The sequence below is a fragment of the Pelodiscus sinensis genome, chromosome 2 (genome assembly GCF_049634645.1).
Source record: "Pelodiscus sinensis isolate JC-2024 chromosome 2, ASM4963464v1, whole genome shotgun sequence".
In the NCBI taxonomy this organism is placed as follows: domain Eukaryota; kingdom Metazoa; phylum Chordata; order Testudines; family Trionychidae; genus Pelodiscus; species Pelodiscus sinensis.
Window position 1 is genome coordinate 142,997,242 of NC_134712.1, and position 19,894 is coordinate 143,017,135.

The 19,894-nt window shown below is 41.0% G+C and overlaps 1 protein-coding gene across 1 annotated transcript in view; it reads left to right on the forward strand.

Annotated features, from left to right (window-relative positions):
- Positions 1-19,473, forward strand: part of GALNT12 (polypeptide N-acetylgalactosaminyltransferase 12) — a 73,300-nt gene extending 53,827 nt beyond the window's left edge. The window contains exons 7-10 of the mRNA XM_006137085.2: positions 819-950; positions 7,818-7,931; positions 13,301-13,456; positions 18,720-19,473. Coding sequence (XP_006137147.2) covers positions 819-950; positions 7,818-7,931; positions 13,301-13,456; positions 18,720-18,857 — 540 coding nt within the window. The 3' untranslated portion in view covers positions 18,858-19,473. The remainder of the gene's footprint in view (positions 1-818; positions 951-7,817; positions 7,932-13,300; positions 13,457-18,719) is intronic.
- The last annotated feature ends 421 nt before the right edge of the window (positions 19,474-19,894 follow it).

A 19,894-nucleotide genomic window follows, 5' to 3' on the forward strand; every position in this document is an offset into this window, starting at 1 on the left:
AGGAAAGGATTCCTGGCTTCAAAAACTTCATCAACTGCCATAAACCGTTCCTGATCAGACTGCCATGATACCAGTGTGTACTCACTAGAGGAAACCCACATCCCACCCAAGTGCAGTATCTGCAAGTCATCTCCAAGAAGAATAAAACAGCTGAGGAAGCCTCATAAGCCTCCCAGACTGTCTTATTTCTGGAAAGGATGGAAGGAGAGTCTAGAAGCTTACTTTGGTTAAGAAAAGGGCAGAAGAAAAGGAACATGGCCATAACCTCTGGGAAACATGGGAATGGCAAATGAGGTTGTACTCTCAGATGAAGAACCTTTGGGCTATGGAAGAAGCAGTGGATTTTTGAAGACACCTTTGAAGAAATGATGTGAATTCTATTTGAACCAGTAGCAAGTCGAAAGTTTGAGTGATAGCTTTCTTATCAAATTTAAGGTTCCATTATTAATCTTAATTTTCTTTTATTGAATTTACTATTTAACAAGGTATAGTGTTAAAAGGCAACCTTAACTGAACATTTCCAAAGTTTTTATCACATTTAAGTTTAATGATGTCTTTAGAGAAGATTTTACAAATGGATGGTGAGAATAATTTAGCACTCAACTTAAATTAATGCACTGTTGTTGAGACTTTAATACCCAGTCAAAAGCCCTTAACTGTGAATTTGCTACTATGTTCTCAATTTAAACTGATTTAAAAAAAGATCAGTTTGCACTGTTTGAAAGAATTGTTGTTGTTAAAATATTAGCAAACTTAATAATAATGAAACCAAATCCAAGGGTCCAGCAATGGCAGCTTTTCATGTTGTTTCATTGTAGGAGCCTTATGGAGATGTGACAGAAAGAAGGCTGCTTCGAGAGAAGCTTAAATGTAAAGATTTCAAGTGGTTCTTGGAGAATATTTACCCTGAACTTCATGTACCTGAAGACAGAGCTGGCTTCTATGGAATGGTAGGCAACTTGCTTCACTGATGTCTGGAATGTGTCTCCCTGGGTTGTTCTTTTCTCCCTTTTATTTGTGACATATGGAAGGTAAAGTGGTATCTGGCATTTTTATTCCGGAAAAAAGTTGATTTGGTAGAATTTAAAGAGACTTGGAAGACACTAAAATTGGGTAGGTATTAGAAATTTAAGTAAAATAGCACTGTTAAGACCAAAAACTACCATAAATTGCAGCTCAAAAATAAGTCATATCTAGGATTTTGGGGTCAGGGAATATAGCTTTCAAAATTTCTTGAAAATAGGAATAAAATGCTTTTAAACATATGAAAATAGGAATAAAATGCTTTTAAACATATGAGCACAAGCTTAGATTAGAATAATAGTCAGGAAATAAAGCTATTCTTTTTCTATTAATTTTTTTTTTAATTTTATTTTAATTTGAAGCAATAAAAAGCATGCACACACCAATCAGCTGAGCATGCTGTTAATTATCAGTAATACACATCTCAGTTAGCATCATACCTTCTAACAATTAGCAGTTCTTAATGTAAAAAATGTTAATATTCCAGAATATCACTAGCATCTGGGTTTTTGAACTTCCCTTGAAAGGGCTCCAAGGCATGCTATCAAGACTGTCAAGTCTGAACTGTTCCAGAGCAGGTTTAGGAAGGTAATCCAGACCCTTGGGGTCCTTATAGAGAATGCTCAGCCAGCTGTCCCCTCTGTTATGTCAAGCATGAACACCTCCAGTGATCACAACTCTGGTGCTCTGTCATGGGAAACAGCGGACAGTAGCCTCCTTCAGATAGTCTGGTCCCAGACCTTTGGGGATTTCATATGTCAAAACTAATACTTGAAAATTTATCCAGCAGTTAATCATTGACCGGTGCAGATCCCTGAGCATAGGTGTCATGTGCTATCTAAGACACTCAGGGTACATTTATACTGAAAAAACAAAGAAAAAAACCCAACATCCCTGCAGTGGCAAGTCTCAGAATCCAGATCAACTGACTCAGACTCTTAGGGCTTAGTGTAGACAGTCCCACTCATCCTAAATAAAGGAGTGAGTCTTAGAGTCTAGACTGCAACCCACGCAAGAATGTCTGTAGTGTTATTTTAGCTTGTTGGTTGGTTGGTTGGTTTTTTGGGAAGGATCGGGTTGCGGGGTTCGGTGAAAATTTACTCTCACTTGGACAGCCACCTTCTGCCTAAGTCTCCTCATTTACTCCTCTAACAGACTGATTCCATATTGAACAAAAAAGGGATAAGTAAGAACCTTACAGTACCCCATATGAAAGTGCACTTGGAATTGATTGGCAATTGTCCAATAGAGTCCTTTGGAACCTTTAAGCAAAATAAGCACAGTTGATATCAAAATCCTTGAGACAGTAACTGTTAAATCCTTTACCTCCAGTCTTTAAGAGTCTGTACTACCACTAGCGCGACACACTCCCCCTCCGGGATGAGCCGCCAGCAGAGCAGCGCCACCCTTGCCGTCACGGGTAGACCCGGTACATCCCTCCTGACCTTCCACCCCCCCTTCCCTGAGTCCCCCTTAAAGTTCCTTAAATATTACCCATCCAACAGTAATGAATCCTGGCAAGTTACAAACTTTCTGTAGGTGCCTTACATGTTATCCTTTAGGGATAAATATCCTGTAATGTGTGATTAGTATAATGAGTTTATCAGATCTGAGATGAGAGAGATTTGCAAAGAAAAGGGGACCGTTTGCCCAGTGGTCTCTGTGTCACAGGTATCCTTCAGAAAATGCCAATCAAAGATTTGCAGAGCTGATGCTTGCTGCTTAGTCCATACGTTTGCCCAGCATTACTTTTGATCTCATCTTGAGGTCTGATGTCCTGTTCAGAAAAGCAGATTTCCAGTCATTCTTTAGGTAAGAGAGCTAGCTGCTTCTGTCCTACCTCCTTGAGATTTATCACCGTGTTTGAGTTTCCCAGATGTAGAGTTCTAAAGTGATAAAACCCAAAGGCAACCAAAAGGTTATTCATCTATAAATTAAGCTCTTGATTGTTAATATAGATACAGACAAGAAACCCCATCCTCCATCTCCAGTTCTTTGATATCTGTTAGGCTTCGAGGAAGTGGAAAGACACAGCGAATGGTTTTAAGAAGGGGATTTTCAAAAGCAGGAGGTGTTGAAAGTCTAACTTTTCTTCAAGTGACAATGAGCCAATGTTGAGCCCTTTTTGAAAATTCCACCCTGCCTTCCTGTCACAAATGTTCCCTAATATTTCACGATATTGTAGTTTAAACAATTGTAGTTTATTGCCTATCTGCAACCTCCAAAGAGAATGGTGACTAATTGTGGTTACAGAACACACAGCATGGGAGACAAAAATGTACATAGGCAAAGAAACAATTGGAAATCCTGTCTGGACATAATTAATGGCAACTTTTATGAGGCAAAAGTAACACTTTAGGAGAACAAATATTTTCTTTTTTTTATTTTTTTAATGCAGCACTCTGCTAAAATATTAAGGTAAGTCACTGACAAATTTAAAATTCCATACTAAAATTTTCTGTTTAAACTTTACTTTATTTTGTGCATGATTTAGCCTTGTTTGATACATGTTGGGAAAACATATTAGGAGAGATCACATGAACAAACAGATACTGTTATGGCACTATTTTTGTCAACAGAAATCAAACTGTCTCATGTCAGTTAATAGGAAAAGACCATGTTTTCACAAACGCTCTTTCATCTCTTCCAGCTTTGGAACAAAAGACTGGTGAATTCATGCATAAATGGTTTCAGGAACAGATTTTCACACCTTTGTTTTTCTATCTGGAGTTTATGGGTAAAATATCTGCAAGTGCACCGTACATCATTTAGGTGCCTTGTACCCAAGGTTCTTAGATCTCGAAAAGGCCTAATTTAAGGCTGTAAAATGACATTGGAAAATGCTTGAGTTCACAGAATAAGAGATCTAGGTATAGTCTGGCTGAAATACTGCCCCTACATGTTAGAGGTCTGTCTTCACAACAAAAGATACAAAGATGAAATGACACAATGGTGGAGTACAAACACTATATACAGTAAAACTCCATTAGTCCGGCATCCAATGCTCCGGGACTCCTGATGGTCCGGCATCATCAGGAACCCGGAAGTGCTGGAGCAGCCGGACAGGCTTCCCCCATTCAGCTGCTGCTGAAACTGACCAGCAGCTGAATCGGAGAAGCCGGAAGCAGAGCAGCTGGGGTGCTGCCGGGTTGGTCTGGTAGCGCTGCCCCTCGGGGCTGCGGGACCAACCCAGCAGCACCCCAGCTGCTCAGCCCCAGGCGTCCCCAAGTCAGCCGCCGCTGAAACAGATCAGCGGCTGATTCCAGGAAGCCCGGGGCAGAGCAGCTCTGCCCCGGGCTTCCTGGAATCAGCCGCTGATCTGTTTCAGCAGCGGTTGAATCGGGGACCCCTGGGGCAGAGCAGCTGGGGTCCTGCTGGGTTGGTCCCGCAGCGCCGTCCTTTGGCGCTGCAGGATCAACCCGGCGGGACTCCAGCTGCTCTGCCCCAGGCGTCCCCAAGAGCAGCTGGGGTGCTGCCGGGTTGGTCCTGCAGCCCCAAGGGGCAGCGCTACGGGACCAACCGGGCAGTACCCCAGCTGCTCTGTCCCAGGCGTCTGAAACTGACCAGCAGCTGCTGAATCAGGGATTGCTGGGGCAGAGCCTGACTATCGTAAGGGGGGGCTATGAGGGGTCTGGGGTGGCATCCCCTCCCACCCCACTCCAGACCCCTCATAGCCCCCCCATCTGATAATCCGGCACCCCCTGGGTCCTAAAGGTGCCGGATTGTCGGAAGTTTACTGTACAAAGTTGCTCTGAATTGAAATTTGAGGTAATTAGGCATCTTTTATACAGTTTTTTTTATTTGAGTTTACATTTTTAGAACCCTGTTTAAATTTTCCTCTCCTTTATTTCTGCTTTGTTAATATTACACAGAATACCAAGAGTTATATGTGAATGCAGTAATTTGCAGTTTACTTATGCACACATACAAAATAGTGTAGTGCCTAAAAGTCTATAATATTGTAGAAAACAGATGGCTAACTTAAACTGAGAAATAATCATTGTGATGTTTAATGGAATATAGGCAGAAGGATATTATGCTGGTCAGATGCTAGTGGAGCATTCTTGTGGAAAGTCTATGCTACAGGACAAAGTCGAATTAAGCTACACAGCTTCAGCTACGTTAATTGCATAGCTGAAGTAGAAATGGCTTAATTCAGCTTTTGGTGCTGACTACACATCAGGAAGTCAAAAGAAGAGCACTATTCCTTTGTGTTCCCTTACTCCTCATGAAATGAGGGTTACAGAAAAATAACAGGCTTGCTGTGTAGACCCACACTCTGTTATTTCTAAATAAACCTGCAGTGTAGACAGAGCCTGAGTAACTTCTTTGCTTGGATCAGTCAGCTGGGGAATGACAGCTAGGGTGAATATTTGACTCAGTTGATCTTCCCATTGAAATAAACAGCCAGTGTGGCAACTCAATAGATTTCTGAGTATATTGATGAGTAGTATGTCCAACTGTGAAGTCAATTATTGAGAGCATGGTCTTATTTATGATTTTAGTTACTTGAAAAAATTATCATTTGTAATTTAGCATATCTCTAATGTGATATTCCTTTATATCAAATATTATAAATACTGGGAATGTAATTTGTATAATTATTTCAAGCTTTGCTCAGTTTTACTTTTCTGTGTTTGTATGTAGCCCCTTTACTAGTGTTAAATGTAAATGAAAAATTTTCTATAATTTACAAAAGGGATAGAATAGTTTATAATGCAACTGCCTTCAAATCAAGCCACTCTACCATAAAAAGGCAGCTAGGGAGACTACCTTTAGCTCTGGACAGCACCACTAAACTGCAAGGTATGGACAGCTTCTCAGAGATCTATCAGAACTCAAAAGCATGCTTATTGTTTAGTCACCATGTTGATTCATGGTGTTATTGCACTCACCGGGATGGTGAGAAACATCTGGAAAATGGTGTATGAGGAGTGTTATTGCAGCAAAAAGTATTGCAGTCCAATGGATATAAAATGTGAAAAGAGGAGATTGGATTATAAATAAAAGTAGAGGAAAACAAAAATAAAGAAAAATATTTGTAGAATACCTTGTTTTACAGTGATTTGTCCTAAATTCTTCATACCTATTCATTCTCTGCACTCAAACTGTAGATATAATTATCACTTAGTACTTGAGAAGAAGCTGAATTACACCTTCAGTAGTGATAGAGAAAATAGCCCTGCCTGACTATTTTTTTGTATGTGACATAGTAGGATTCAGGTAAAAGAGGTTTTTATCTTCAATGTTTATTTACAGAACTTGTTTTGTTTCAAGTAAATTAACATTTCTTTAAGTGGTAAATATGGAACTAAGCAAAGCATATATACATTTTTTAATTATTATTATGCCCTAGTTCACCACATTTTCAAGTAACTTTTGTTTATCTTGGATATTTTAGTAACTGGAAGTCCATATTGATTTGCCCATGGAATATTTTAAATTAAACAATAATGTAAATGTCGTGCAAGGTGTCAGCAGCAGTAAGAAAGGCTGGGTGCAATGTGATGACTACTCATCCCTATAAAAATAAATAATAATTTGGTTTAAGTCGCCATTACATTGTATCCAGTTTCAGATTTTAGGAACTTTAAATCCTAAACTCTAGTTGTCTTGACAGGGTTTTTCTCCACTCTGAAAGAACACGAGAGTCCTTTTATTTTGAGAAATGAAATGCAATTCTATTTAAAAAAACTAAGAAGTTAAATGAACCAAAATAGAAAAAGAACATGGCGGTCTGGCAGTGTTCCCTGAGCTCAGTGTTTAATTGCCTAGTTTTCTGGGGGCCCAAATTACTGTTCAGACACAGTCCCCGCTTACCTAAACCTGACTCAAGTGTTCAGTTAGATTATGTGGCAGTCCACATGAGGGCCTCCAATATACCTCTGCCATGCAAGGCCTAATCTGCACAAGTTAGCAATACCAGGTCTGCCCCAATCCAGTCCTCCAGAGTTGCTGCTACCAGTCTGCTGCTGCCAGTTTCTAGTTCAGCAAAGCCAGCTGCACAAGGTCTACCCTGGTCCACTATTATCAGGTTTAGTTGTACAAAGTCACCTCTACCAGGTGCTATTGTTGCCAGTGAACAGTGAAACTTAGGGTTACCAGGTAGCTTCAGAAGAAATACCAGACACACTTGATCGGGGAGAGGGGGGAGAGAAAGGGGAAAGGAACTGGCCGGGAGGGGAACGGGGCTGGCTGGGAGGACAGGAGGCAGGGCTGGTGGGGGGAGGGGAGGTGAGGTCGGGGGCAGCGGGGCTGGTCGGGAGGGGAGTGGGAGAGAGTCGGCCGGTGGGGAACAGGACTGACCCAGGCACATGCAGATCCCAGGGCGCTGCCTGTCCTGTGCACGGTTCTGGCAAAGCACAAGCGAGTGAATCTGGCTACTGCTCCACAACAGTTGAACAGCTCTCAGGAGCACAGACAGGGCTTCTCCTCCTCCCCAAGATGTCTCTACTACATCAGACGCAACCAGAGGCTCTCAGAGTCAATCGCACCCCACCTCCCAGCCACTCCCCCCCTCCCCACAGGCTTCCGTCAGCTGGAAAACCAGAAAATACTGAACATTGCACATGTCTGGTATTTTTTTTTTTTTTTTTTTTTTTTTTATCAGACAGAGGGCCCAAAAACCAAACTGTCTGGTTGAATACCGGACACCTGGCAACCCTAGTGAAACTAGCTCTGTCAGGGCTTAGAACTGGAAGAGGGAAGCCTAAAATACAGTATAGGGGTATGAAATGACACAAATGTATCTACTTCAGGCTGATGCTTTTAATATGTTCTTTGGTCTTATTTAGCTGAAAAATAGAGGAATGGAAAATCACTGCTTTGATTACAACCCTCCAAATGAGCATGAAGTAACAGGGCACAGAATCATATTATATCCATGTCATGGCATGGGACAAAATCAGGTAAGATTTGCTTTTTACTTTGACTGTCTTTTGCATGTGTGATACAAAGTAAAAATTTCTAAGGGGACATGTGGCTGCTGCAAAGTAATCTTAGCCAGTGCCATTTCTATCTTTGGTTCCTCCATGAGATTCTATTAACTTTCTTGTGTCCGATAGAAAATTGAAATCAAGTTTTCACGGTTCACATTTGGAAAATCAAGTCACATTTGGAAAATAACTAGGACATGTTGACCCAGCTAAGTCTCCCACATCCGTCAAACAATTGTGCCATTTAAAATATGTTCTCATCTGACTATTTGTCTAACTTTTATTTATTTTACACACACACACACACACACACACACACACACACACACACACACACACACTCAGAGTTGCAGATTCTCTTGTAATCTGTTTCACATATTAATTGCCTTCCTGGGTATAGATGTTTCTTCTAAACTCCCTTAGAATATGGTCCTTTGTCAGCTTTGGTTTTTGCTTTCTTGATTTGAGGCCTGTTGACCTCACTATACTTTTCATGGTTTGAAATACCAAGTACAAAAATTGTTTTAGTTTTCTGTACAATTTTGGCCTGTGTATATACAGTCATGAGACCTTAGCCTTCTGAAAGTATGGCAGGGCTTTGGGATTTTAATAATTTAAGATAGTGGATTAAGCAGTTCTTTAATGCTGGAGTTTTGTATAACTCTAATGAGGACTGATTGGTACTGCCACACACCAACACTCTTTCTCATGTATTGGTGTTTCACCGATGCTGGTATGTTTTCTGGTACCTTCCAGAATTGAGGATGTATGGTGTGCCAGTTATGAGAGGGGTGGTGAAATATCTACATGACTGGTTGAGAGGCAGAGGAGTGTATGTGCATAGCAAGAGGGATTAGAAAACTTGGGCAGTTGGTTGGGTTTTGGGAGCTGAACAGGGATAAGATATTTCAAGAAGAATAAATGGTTTCAGAGTTGCACCAAAGTTGATGAGGGTCATGCAGTTTATCTCCTACCTTTGTAAACTTTTGGAAACTATCCGGTATGAAGAAAATTAAAACATAAAGGGGTGTGAGCAAACCATATTCAAGGGGAAGCTTTCAATGTAGAATTCATTTTACTTTCTTTTGGGAGCGGACGGGAGAGGGGGATTTATCCCAAGTTTCCTTTTAATTTAATTGAAAATAGAGTTGTTCCTGCCATGATTTATCATGTGGCAATAAGATTTATTACTACTACCAGTTTTATTGGTGTTAGTATTTAATAGTATTTTTTGTTTAGATTGCAGTAGAGGCCAAAATGTGTGGGTACTTATTAAACACAGGAAACAGTCCCTGCCCTAAAGACAAAGACAGATGAAGGGTGGGTGTAGTCATACATCAGAAAGCCAAGGGATTTGGGTGAGGCTAAGCACATCTTAGATTTTAAGCACACTAAATGTCATCCCTTTCCTTGTTCCACAATTCAAATCTCCTACCCCAACACGCTGTCTCAAATGAGTAGTTCAGTGGGATGATTAATGAAATAGATAAACAGATAATTTAGTCAGCTGGTTTATTGTTAAGAAGAAGTGACTGCTTACATGGTTTGACATTGGAGCTAATCCTGTCCATAGGAATGGTTGAACTCTCAAGGACATTCATCCAATAATTTTACACTGGGTGTTTCTGATCTTTTTTAGGATATTTTCATATTCTAATGAAAGTTTTTCAGCAAAAACATGTTAATCTCAGTTTTGTTTCAATAGAAAAAATAATACCAGGGTAAAAGGGCAAAAACAATGGAGAGACCTATTATTTTCATGCTTCTAAAAGGTTATTGTGACAGGATGACATTTTGCAAGTATTCTTTTTCTTGATTTAGAAATAAAAGAAAATTAACTCTAATTCTATTGTGAAGGTATCATCATATAACACCCCCACTGACTCCCAGTCTTCCTATGCAGTCAACAGGAACAGTAAACTGCACATCCCTGACAGAAAGGCCACCACCTGCCACATTTCAATGCTCTACTCCAAAACATGGGGGCACTCAAAGAAGAGGTCACCAAAATGTGTTAACATTGCACATGGGTATGGAACTCCCATGTTCAAGGCCTTGTTATGATGACTACTTAATTATTTAAAAAAATGAAACAGCATTAACAGGAGGAGGTTAGGAACCCCTTCCAGAATATCCCATAGACCTGTACGTAGGACACTTTTCTGAAACATGGGAATTCCACTCAAATCTTTTCCACAGAAGCCATAGGGGAAAATTGAACCCAGAACTTCCACATCCCAGGTACCATAACCACAGGGCTAAAAGTTATAAAGGAGGGTGACATCCATCTGAGTAATGTATAGAAGGAAGATACTTGGACTCATTGGGGAAATGTGTTGAGGCTAGTATTGGCTGCTGTAGCTGATCCATTACTATTTGGAGTAGTAGGAGCCAAATCTGCTTGGATGCAAATCCGAAAACATTCTGAATACCACCTCCAGTCTGGGAAGTCTTGCCACAGTACAGGTTATGCCTACCTCCAGGTCTGAACCTTCAAAAGTCCAGGGCCTTTCTCTGTATGCTTAAGAGCCAGTGGTAAGAGATCATGCTGATTAGGTTTCTGCTGCAGCATTATCTCTAGTTCTGGCCACTAGATTTAAGGTAAATGTGGACAAATTGGAATAAGTCCGGAGAAGAGAAACAAAAATGATTAAACATGTAAAAAACATGACCAATGAGAGAAGATTGAAAAAATGGATTTGGTTAGTCTGGAGAAGAGAAAACGCTGATTGTTACAAGGAGGAAGGAAAAAAATGACTTTAATCTCTGAGTCTAGGACTAGAAGTAAAGGGTTTAAATTGTAGTAAGGGCAGTTTAGGTTGTACACTAAGAAAAACTTCCTATTTGTCAAGATAGTTAAGCACTGAAATAAATTGCTGAGAGGTTGCTGACTCTACATCACTGGACATTTTTAAGAACAGGTTAGACAGACATCTGTCAGGGAGGGTCTAGATGGTCTTGCATGGTCCTGCCATGAGTGCAGGGACAGATCTAGAAAACCTCTTGAGGTCCCTTCCAGAATTCTATTATTCTGTGATTATGGGTTCCTCGTGATAGAATAAAATTTCTAGGGGTCACAATGTCCAAGATAACACTGTGGCTATAGAGCAGGCTGGTTCACAGAGCATTCATCAAGGGGACATTACTGTTTCTTTCACAAATGTTCATTTTTAGACCATTCTTTGTCAAAATTGATATTTTTTTATTCAGTCACAAGTTTGGTTGACAAATGTAACTGAGTTGACATCTATTCAGACTTCTGTAAGACTTTGACTAGTATCAAAACTAGCACTATACAAAATCAGTTTAGCACAAAAAATAATTGTAAATGGAGACTCACCATCTAGTTGGGAGTCTTTTTAATGGGGTCCTATATGGACCTGCTCTTGGTCCAATATCATTGAATGTGCTTATCAGTGATCCGGAACAAGTATGAAACCACTGTTGGTAAAAATTACAGATGACACAAATTGATGGAGTAGTAAATAATGTGGACAGGTCAGATTTACAGAGTAAAGTGGATTATTTGGGAAGTTCAGCACACTTAAATGACATGTGCTTTAATATAGCTCAATACATGGTCATATATCAAGAATGTAAGTCACATTTACAGAATGGGGTACTATATGTTGGAAAGAAGTCTTATAAAAGGTTTTAGAGGTCATGGTAGATACCAACTAAATATGCAGTGTGGAGGCTGAGGAAGCAAATGCTTTCTTTGAATACCTAGCAGGGAAATTCTGAATAGAAAGAAAATGTGTGTAGTTCTAGTATCAACACTTAAAGATGTTGAAAAATTGGAAAAAGTTCACAAAAGAGTTACAACAATGATTCAGGGTCTGAACGACTGGCCTCACAATGACAAACTAAATGTTCAGTTTTCCCAAGAGAAGGTTAAGAGTTGATTGTAAGTCATGGTCTCTAAGTACTTAGTTGTATTCTGATAGTGGAGGGCTCTAACCTAGCAGATGAAGACTTAAAATTCTAGTAACTAGAAGCTGAAGCCAGCTTTGCCAATTCCAGCCCTTCAATGATATAATACCTAAACCCCTTCGTCGTATCTGATGGGGGAAACTTCCTGTCACCAGAACACCCCATCTCTATGAATTGACCTACCCTATTGTTACACCTCTGCCTCAACAAGAGTGAACTTTGCTTGAGATTAGAAGTTCTGTCAGCTCCTTTCTCCACCCGTCTGTCTTCCTCACCAGCAAAGTCCTCAAGATTCTGCCAGCCCAAGGCATATCTGAACAATTAGCAAACTCCAGACCGTGAGCTCCTAAAGAGATGTTTCTCTGCAGTGCACATTTCCTACCCACTCTCCATTCACAGAAGATATTAAGTTCATTACTCTTTTAAACAGTTGGTACATTACAGTTTATCAACTTAACTGGGATAGGCATGCCCTGCCCTACCCTACCCTTCCAATACTGCACTGTGTTTTTTACTGGTTTACAGTAAAATAAAATAAAAAAATTTAAATCAAGTTTCTTAACAAAAGTGGTGTCAGATAGAAGGAAAAAAGGATGAAATGGTTACAAACAAACAAACAAAAGTAAAAGTACACTTGCTAATGGCTAAAACCTAACTACATGTGCTATAGTCTTTGTTCAAGGTAGTTTCCTCACCAGTCTTGCATTCCCAGCAATAGCTGACTATTAGCCAGGATCCCACAGACTCCAAGGTATAGTTTCCCTTGTCTCCTCAGGTGAAGGATAATCCAAGGTTTTTCAGTGTCATCTTAAAGCTTAGAATCTGCTTTTGTTTGCAGGATCAAATTGTTTACAGGATTCAATATCCTGTATCTTCAAAAGGGGCTGACTCCATTTTGATTAAGAGTACACTTAGTGTGTGTTCCAATATGATGCTTCCTGATGCTATTTTACAATGTAAATGTTTTCTTCCTGAAATCTATGATACAAATGAATAGCCCGTTGAATTTGACAACATCTGGTTTAAGGTGTTGACCTCTTCACTTTGTCTGGAGAAAGCCTGCTTATCAACTCCCCTTAGCCCCTGAAATACCTGGTTTAGTCTTTTAGCCTTTAGTCACAGACTCTAAAGCATAATATCAGTGAATGTCTATAATTTCACACATAGCACTATCACATACATTGCACAATAATATTATTAATCAGCGTGTCCAGATTCATGGAGACAAAACTCTTATCAGGATTTTTCTCGACCTCTATGTGAACTGACAACTCTAAGTGAATTTATTAGCACATAGATAGATGGAATCGTTTATCTTTATTTTGGTTCTTTTTTCCAATTAAATGTTTTTTGTTTGCATACTGTATATGTAAAACTATTGTCCTTTTTTTCCTTTCTGGGGTTGGCAGTTTTTCGAATATACATCCCATAATGAAATACGTTACAATACTCGGCAGCCTGAAGCCTGTGCAGCAGTTGATTCTGGGACTGACTATTTGACAATGTACTTGTGTCAAGACAATATTCAAAATATTCCTGAAAATCAAAAATTTGTTTTCAGAGAGGTAAGTACGTCAATTTTTTAACTTTATTGTTTCTGTTCATTGTGTAAGCAGCACAAACCCAGTAATTGGACTGGGGTGTTACATCCAGAGGTCTTAGATCTTGGTGAGGCGTTCAGAATCTTCAATTTGAATATTAGTCTTCTTGCCTGTAAATAATAGAGATGGCAGCAATATTTGAGGATCCTCCTTCCTCTGTCCTGTCTTGAAAAGAAAAAATAGAAGAGGAATCACCCCATGGCTGACACCACTCTTCCTTAGCCTCAAAGAAATGAAGTAATTTGTGGATAATTTTTCACTCCCTCCCTTATATAAAGAGTGTGATCATTTGTGAGTTCCTTAGGACTGTCCTCACTGTTATATTCCAGGCTGAATAGCCACAGGTACTTGTGTCTTTCCCAGCAAGTCTTCTAGTAGCTAAAAATCAACCCTCTTTAGCCTGTCCTACATGTGGCTGCCTACTCCTTTTAGAATTGTGTGTGAGTGGAGATATGGCAAGGAATAGGACATTAATATCTGCATGCAGGGTAGCCATAGCAGGTGACAAAATGCGTGGTATGACCCAAGCAGAATAACTTATTACTATTATTATTATGAGTGGTTTTGGCCATGGAGGGGGAAAAGCATAAGAGATTATAATGCTATATCAGGTACATTTAGTTCACAGTTTTGTGATTTCCTTCTCAACTATCAGAGCTAAGAACATGATTATATTTTTAAATGAAAGCTGATATCCTATGGCATTCCAGTAAGTATCAGATATATTAATTCAGTTACTAACATTGTGATTTTTAGATGGAAACCATTATGATGAATTGTCTAAAAATCCAAAATAATGCTACTGTGTGTAAAAATATTTTACCTCTTAAGTGGTACTAACATCTGCAAGTGAGCCCATTTCCAAATAAAAAAATCCATCATTTTCTTGTTGTATGAGTACAAAACAGGTGCAACTAAGAAAATAAATCTTAATTTGTCCACTTTTGGATGAAGAGTCATGGAATGGCTGGGGTGGGGATCAGTTAGTGGGGATATGTGTGGGGGGAAGTCTGGGGAAAAAAGACTTAGGAAAACTGGGACTTTGAGATGAACGTAATCTCTCTGTGCTGATGGTGCCTGATTGCAGGGTCACTCAGTATCTCTAGCATTCCTGTCTTGGTACCTCGAGCTGTATTATATTGGCATTGTGAGGCACCAGCACTGGGAGAATATTTTAGGTGTTTGTGCCTCCGTCCTGAACCTCACTCATTTTCTCCCTCCCTGTCTCTTTGCTTCTATTCCCACACTTATACAGCAGTGTGTCCACTCACATCCCTTGTGTCCCAGCCTTCCTTTAACCATGCCACTGTCTTTCAACCCCATTTACCCACCACAATAATATCTCCACCTCCATCCATACCAGTACTTTTAAGTTGTCCCTGCCATTCTCCCCCTATCTTTCTGTGACTCAAGGCTTCCTTGCCAATTCTAAGGTCCCTGCTGCCTCTGCAAACCTTATGCTTCACTCATTCAAGTCCCCACTCTCCCTGCCCTCTCCTGTTGCCCACCATTCTTTGCTGCCTTCCCTTGTCCAAAGCTCCCTTCCCTTTACATTCAAACACATACTCTCATCCCTCAATACAGTACTTCTATTACCCTCACCTTGTCCATATCCACAGCATCTCCTGCTGCCGTACCTACTTCCTTCATCCTCTGCATATACCAAGGCTGCCCTGCCGCCCCATGGTCCCTTTTACCCCAGCAGTCCTTTTATCCACCAATATATATCTCCCACATCCTGCTGCACAGGAACTATCCCTGCTCCCCCAGCTGTCATATACAGGCAGTCCTCGAGTTACGCGGATCCGACTTATGTCGGATCCGCAGTTACGAACGGGGTTTGCTGCCCGTCTCCCTGGTCTGCTGGAGACCAGCAGACCAGGGAGACGGGGAGCAAAGCCGCAGAGCACGTGAGCAGCGGACAGCCCAGACGCGCTGCGGCTGTCCCGCTGCCGGCGTGTTCCGTGGCTTTGCTCCCCGTCTCCCTGGTCTGCTGGAGACCAACAGACCAGGGAGACGGGGAGCAAAGCGGAGCAAAGCCGCAGATCACGGGGGCAGCGGGACAGCCCAGACGCGCTGTGGCTTTCCCGCTGCCAGCGTGCTCCGCGGCTTTGCTCCGCTTTGCTCTCCATCTCCCTGGTCTGCTGGTCTCTGTGGAGACCAGCAGACCAGGGAGACGGGGAGCAAAGCCGCAGAGCACGCGGGCAGCAGGACAGCCGCGGCGCGTCTGGGCTGTCCCGCTGCCCCCGTGCTCCGCGGCTTTGCTCCGGACGCCTGTGGTACAGCAGCTGTGACGCTGCCAGTTGGTCCCGTAGCGCCGCTCTGGGCGCTACTGGACCAACCCGGCAGCACCCCAGCCGCTCTGCCCCAGGCGTCCTGATTCTGCCACTGCTGGTCAGTTTCAGCAGCGGCTGAATCAGGACGCCTGGGGCAGAGCAGCTGGGGTGCTGCTGGGTTGGTCCAGTAGCGCTGAGGAGCGGCGCTACTGGAGCAACCCAGCAGCACCCCAGCTGCTCTGCCCCAGGCGTCCCCAAGTCAGCCGCTGCTGAAACTGACCAGTGCTGACTACAGGAAGCCCGAGGCAGAGTTGCTCTGCCCCGGGCTTCCTGGAATCAGCCGCTGATCAGTTTCAGCAGCAGCTGACTTGGGGACGCCTGGGGTTCTTAAGTTGAATCTGTATGTAAGAACTGGCATCCAGATTCAGCCTGTTGAAACTGATCAGAGGCTGATTCCAGGAAGCCCGGGGCAGAGCAACTCTGCCTCGGGCTTCCTGTAGTCAGCCCCTGGTCAGTTTCAGCAGCAGCGGCTGAATCTGGATGCCAGTTCCGACTTACGTACAGATTCAACTTAAGAACAAACCTACAGTCCCTATCTTGTACGTAACCTGGGGACTGCCTGTATACATCATAGCTCACAGTTCCTTGCTATCCCCCCATTTACAATGCCCCATAATCTCCTGCTTACCCTGAACCCTCACCACTCTCCCCGTATAGTCCCCGCTACCTTTCCCATCACAACAAAATGTGCCCTACATTAAAATGTGCCTGTTCTCCATCTGAACCTCTGGCAGTGTAATATATGGATATTTTAACAGGTATTTGGAGTCTGTCAAAATGGTGCCATCACCCCACTTTTCATTTTCATCCCAGAGGAGGGCACCTTTTGATGTGCTGCTGTTTCCACTGCTAGAGCCTTTCCCTGCAGTGCGAAAAGGCTCTAAGAGTGGAGAGGCAGTAGTTGGCCTAGAGCACTGCTTGGGCCTATAGAGTTGTGTAGGGTACATACTAACAGGGTCCGGGTGTATATTTACTCACCTAACCAGGGCCTTACTGTCTATACTGTTATTTATACCCATGCTAGTGTAAGTACTCTGTGCCAACATAAGGACTGTGCAGTGTAGACATATCCTAAGATGACACACATTGAATGACACACTTCAGAAAAGCAAGATTTGGAAAAAAAGTGATTTGAAATGCTTCAAGGTTCAATGTATTCAGAAGCATTAATTTTTAAAACTAATGTATTGATTTTGAGCCACTAAAATCCTCTGCCATGGCTATTGACTTGATCACATCACTCCCTTCTTTAGTCCCTCCCCATCATCTGTTGCATTAGATTTAAGCTACACTCACCATCTTCAAGGCTTTCTGTAAATCTCTCCCTCCCTCCCTAACTTCCTTTGTTGAGCTTCAGATGACCTTGTGCCACAACTACTGATGATAATGCATTTGTACTGGGGATTGTTATTAAAAAATGTATCCAACTGAATAATGTGGTGTGACAAGGCAGCACTGATGCTATAATTAAGGTTGGGCTCTTTTTTGCATTTAAAATAGGGGCCTCTTTTGGAGGGGTCTGCAGTTAGCAGATGAAAAATGTGGTTTACATTGCTCCTTCCATTCTCTGGGCAATATTCATAAGCCTTTTTTAACAGGTTAGGAGAGGAATTAGAACACTGGCATTTGTCATATGCCCCTATGTGATGTTTTTTGCATCCAACACTAAGATGCTCAAGATGTAGTATGGAAAGTTCTACTCTTTCAGGGGAAAAAATAGGACAGCGGTAAAATTGGGGGATAGAATTGATATGAAACTCTAACATTGCACTGATTTATCAGAGCATGACGACAGAGGTCATAGTCTGTCATTAAAAAAACATTTAGGAAAAGTTTATATATGGAGGGAAAAATGCATTTTGCAAAGTAGAGGCATAATTATGGGAATCCTTAATGATGTGAATCAGAGTTTGTAGAATCATTCTGTAGAAAAATGAAAGGAACAGAATGAAGAAGAGATGAGGCTGAAGTTTGCTACCGGAGCAGAATTAGGATTGTTTGTTGCATATTTGTTTATTATGTTACATTCATTGCCTAAAGATGATGCATTTTATAAGCTGCTGTGAAGTAGCTGTACTGTTTATCAACAGAACTTAAATGTTGTCTACCTAGATATTTGTTTGTGATGCTGGTTGTTCACCATGAGAAACCTTAGCTATTGGACATCATAGTGGTCTTAGAATCATAGAACCATAGAACTGGAAGAGACCTCAGAAGGTCATCAAGTCCAGCCCCCCCTGCTCTAGGCAAGACCAATCCCAAATAAATCAACCCGGCCAGGGTTTTGTCAAGCCGAGTCTTAAACACCTCTAGGGATGGAGACTCCACTACTTCCCTAGGTAACCCATTCCAGTGCTTCACCATTCTCCTAGTGAAATAGTTTTTCCTAATATCCAACCTGGACCGCTCCCACCACAACATGAGACCATTGCTCCTTGTTCTGCCATCTGTCACTACTGAGAACAGCCTCTCTCCATCCTCTTTGGAACCTCCCTTCAGGAAGTTGAAGGCTGCTATCAAATCCCCCCTCACTCTTCGCTGCTGCAGACTAAATAGACCCAACTCCCTCAGCCTTTCCTCATAAGTCATATGCTCCAGCCCCGTAATCATTTTGGTTGCCCTCCGCTGGACCCTCTCCAATGCATCCACATCCAATGCGTCTTGTATGTGGATATTCAATCATTCCTGTAAATCCAAAAGACACAGATTTTAACCTTGTCATCAGGCTTCTTGGATTCAATAGATTCCCCCTGAGGGGAAGTATAAGTTTAGATGTAGTTAAGATGTAGATAAGTTAGATGTTTCCTGTTACATATCAAATATGGTTAAATTGAATGAATAACTATAATTTTAAGACTGTTTTGTAAATAATGTTCTACTATCTTTTGTAGGATGGTACTTTGTTCCATGTACAAACCCAGAAGTGTCTGCAAGCTGAATCTAACTCTTACAATGGCAATCCAGCACCGTTATTGCGACCATGTAGCAATTCAGAATACCAAAAATGGTTCTTCAAAGAAAGAAGTTGATCCAGACGTTATCAACTGTGTGGGTGAATATGAAAATGTTAACTTTGTAGTCAGCAGCTAGGAAACCTTTTGAAAAATTTCATAGCCGATCTATTTTTGTATGAAAAGAGTTGTGACTTGTTTACAAGTTTGTAAACCTTGTTTTCGGGAATACTAAAAGGCATTAAGTTGTTGAACAGGCACTGTGAATATACTGTGCTGCAGAAATCTCTTCCACTGTTCTCTTTATTTGGCAGCTATACTGTTTCTAAAATGTCTTATGGTTTTTCACACATGACTTATATTTTTAACCTACTGTGTGCAAGTAAGGAAGTGAAAGTAATTGCACTAATGCTATCTGGCATTAACTTTAAAATGTTTATTTTTCTAAAACGTTCTACAGTTGTGCCTTTTTAACATATATTAGCTAACGGTTCTTTTTTTAAATTCCAAAAATGCAAACTTAGGTTAAAATCTGCCCTGAGATGTGAAAGTCAAGCAGAGCTCTCATTGAAGTCAATGTGGAATTTGCATGTCTACAGCTCAAGACAGACTAAGTCCTAATAATATTGCACAAATGATACTCCAGATTGCACGTATTTGACTGAGTGTCATAACATTTTAAATGTTCGTGGTACTTAACCTGAAGCAGCTTTATTAAGAATCTGTCATCTTCAGAGTAAAATTAGTGATTATTTACTGATCTTTCATTAATCTAAGAAATAAAGCACCAATATTAAAAATGACTAGTGGAAAAATTAAATTGATTTGGAGCCCCATCTTAAAAGTGTGTACTACGTACTTTAAATTAAAGTTCTGCATGCTCAAATCATGCAACATCAAATTCATAGTAATAATTACAGACCCTGAAACTTTAATTCAAAGGTCACTTTTTAAGCAAATGAATGTCTAAATAAAAATGGATACCTTTCCATTTCATTGATACTGTTAATATGTTCCTTTTCTTAAAAAAATGTAAACAAATTGTTTTGTAATTTAAGTAATAAGTTTTGTAATTTGATGCTAATCTAAATATTTGTCTTCATGATTATCATTGT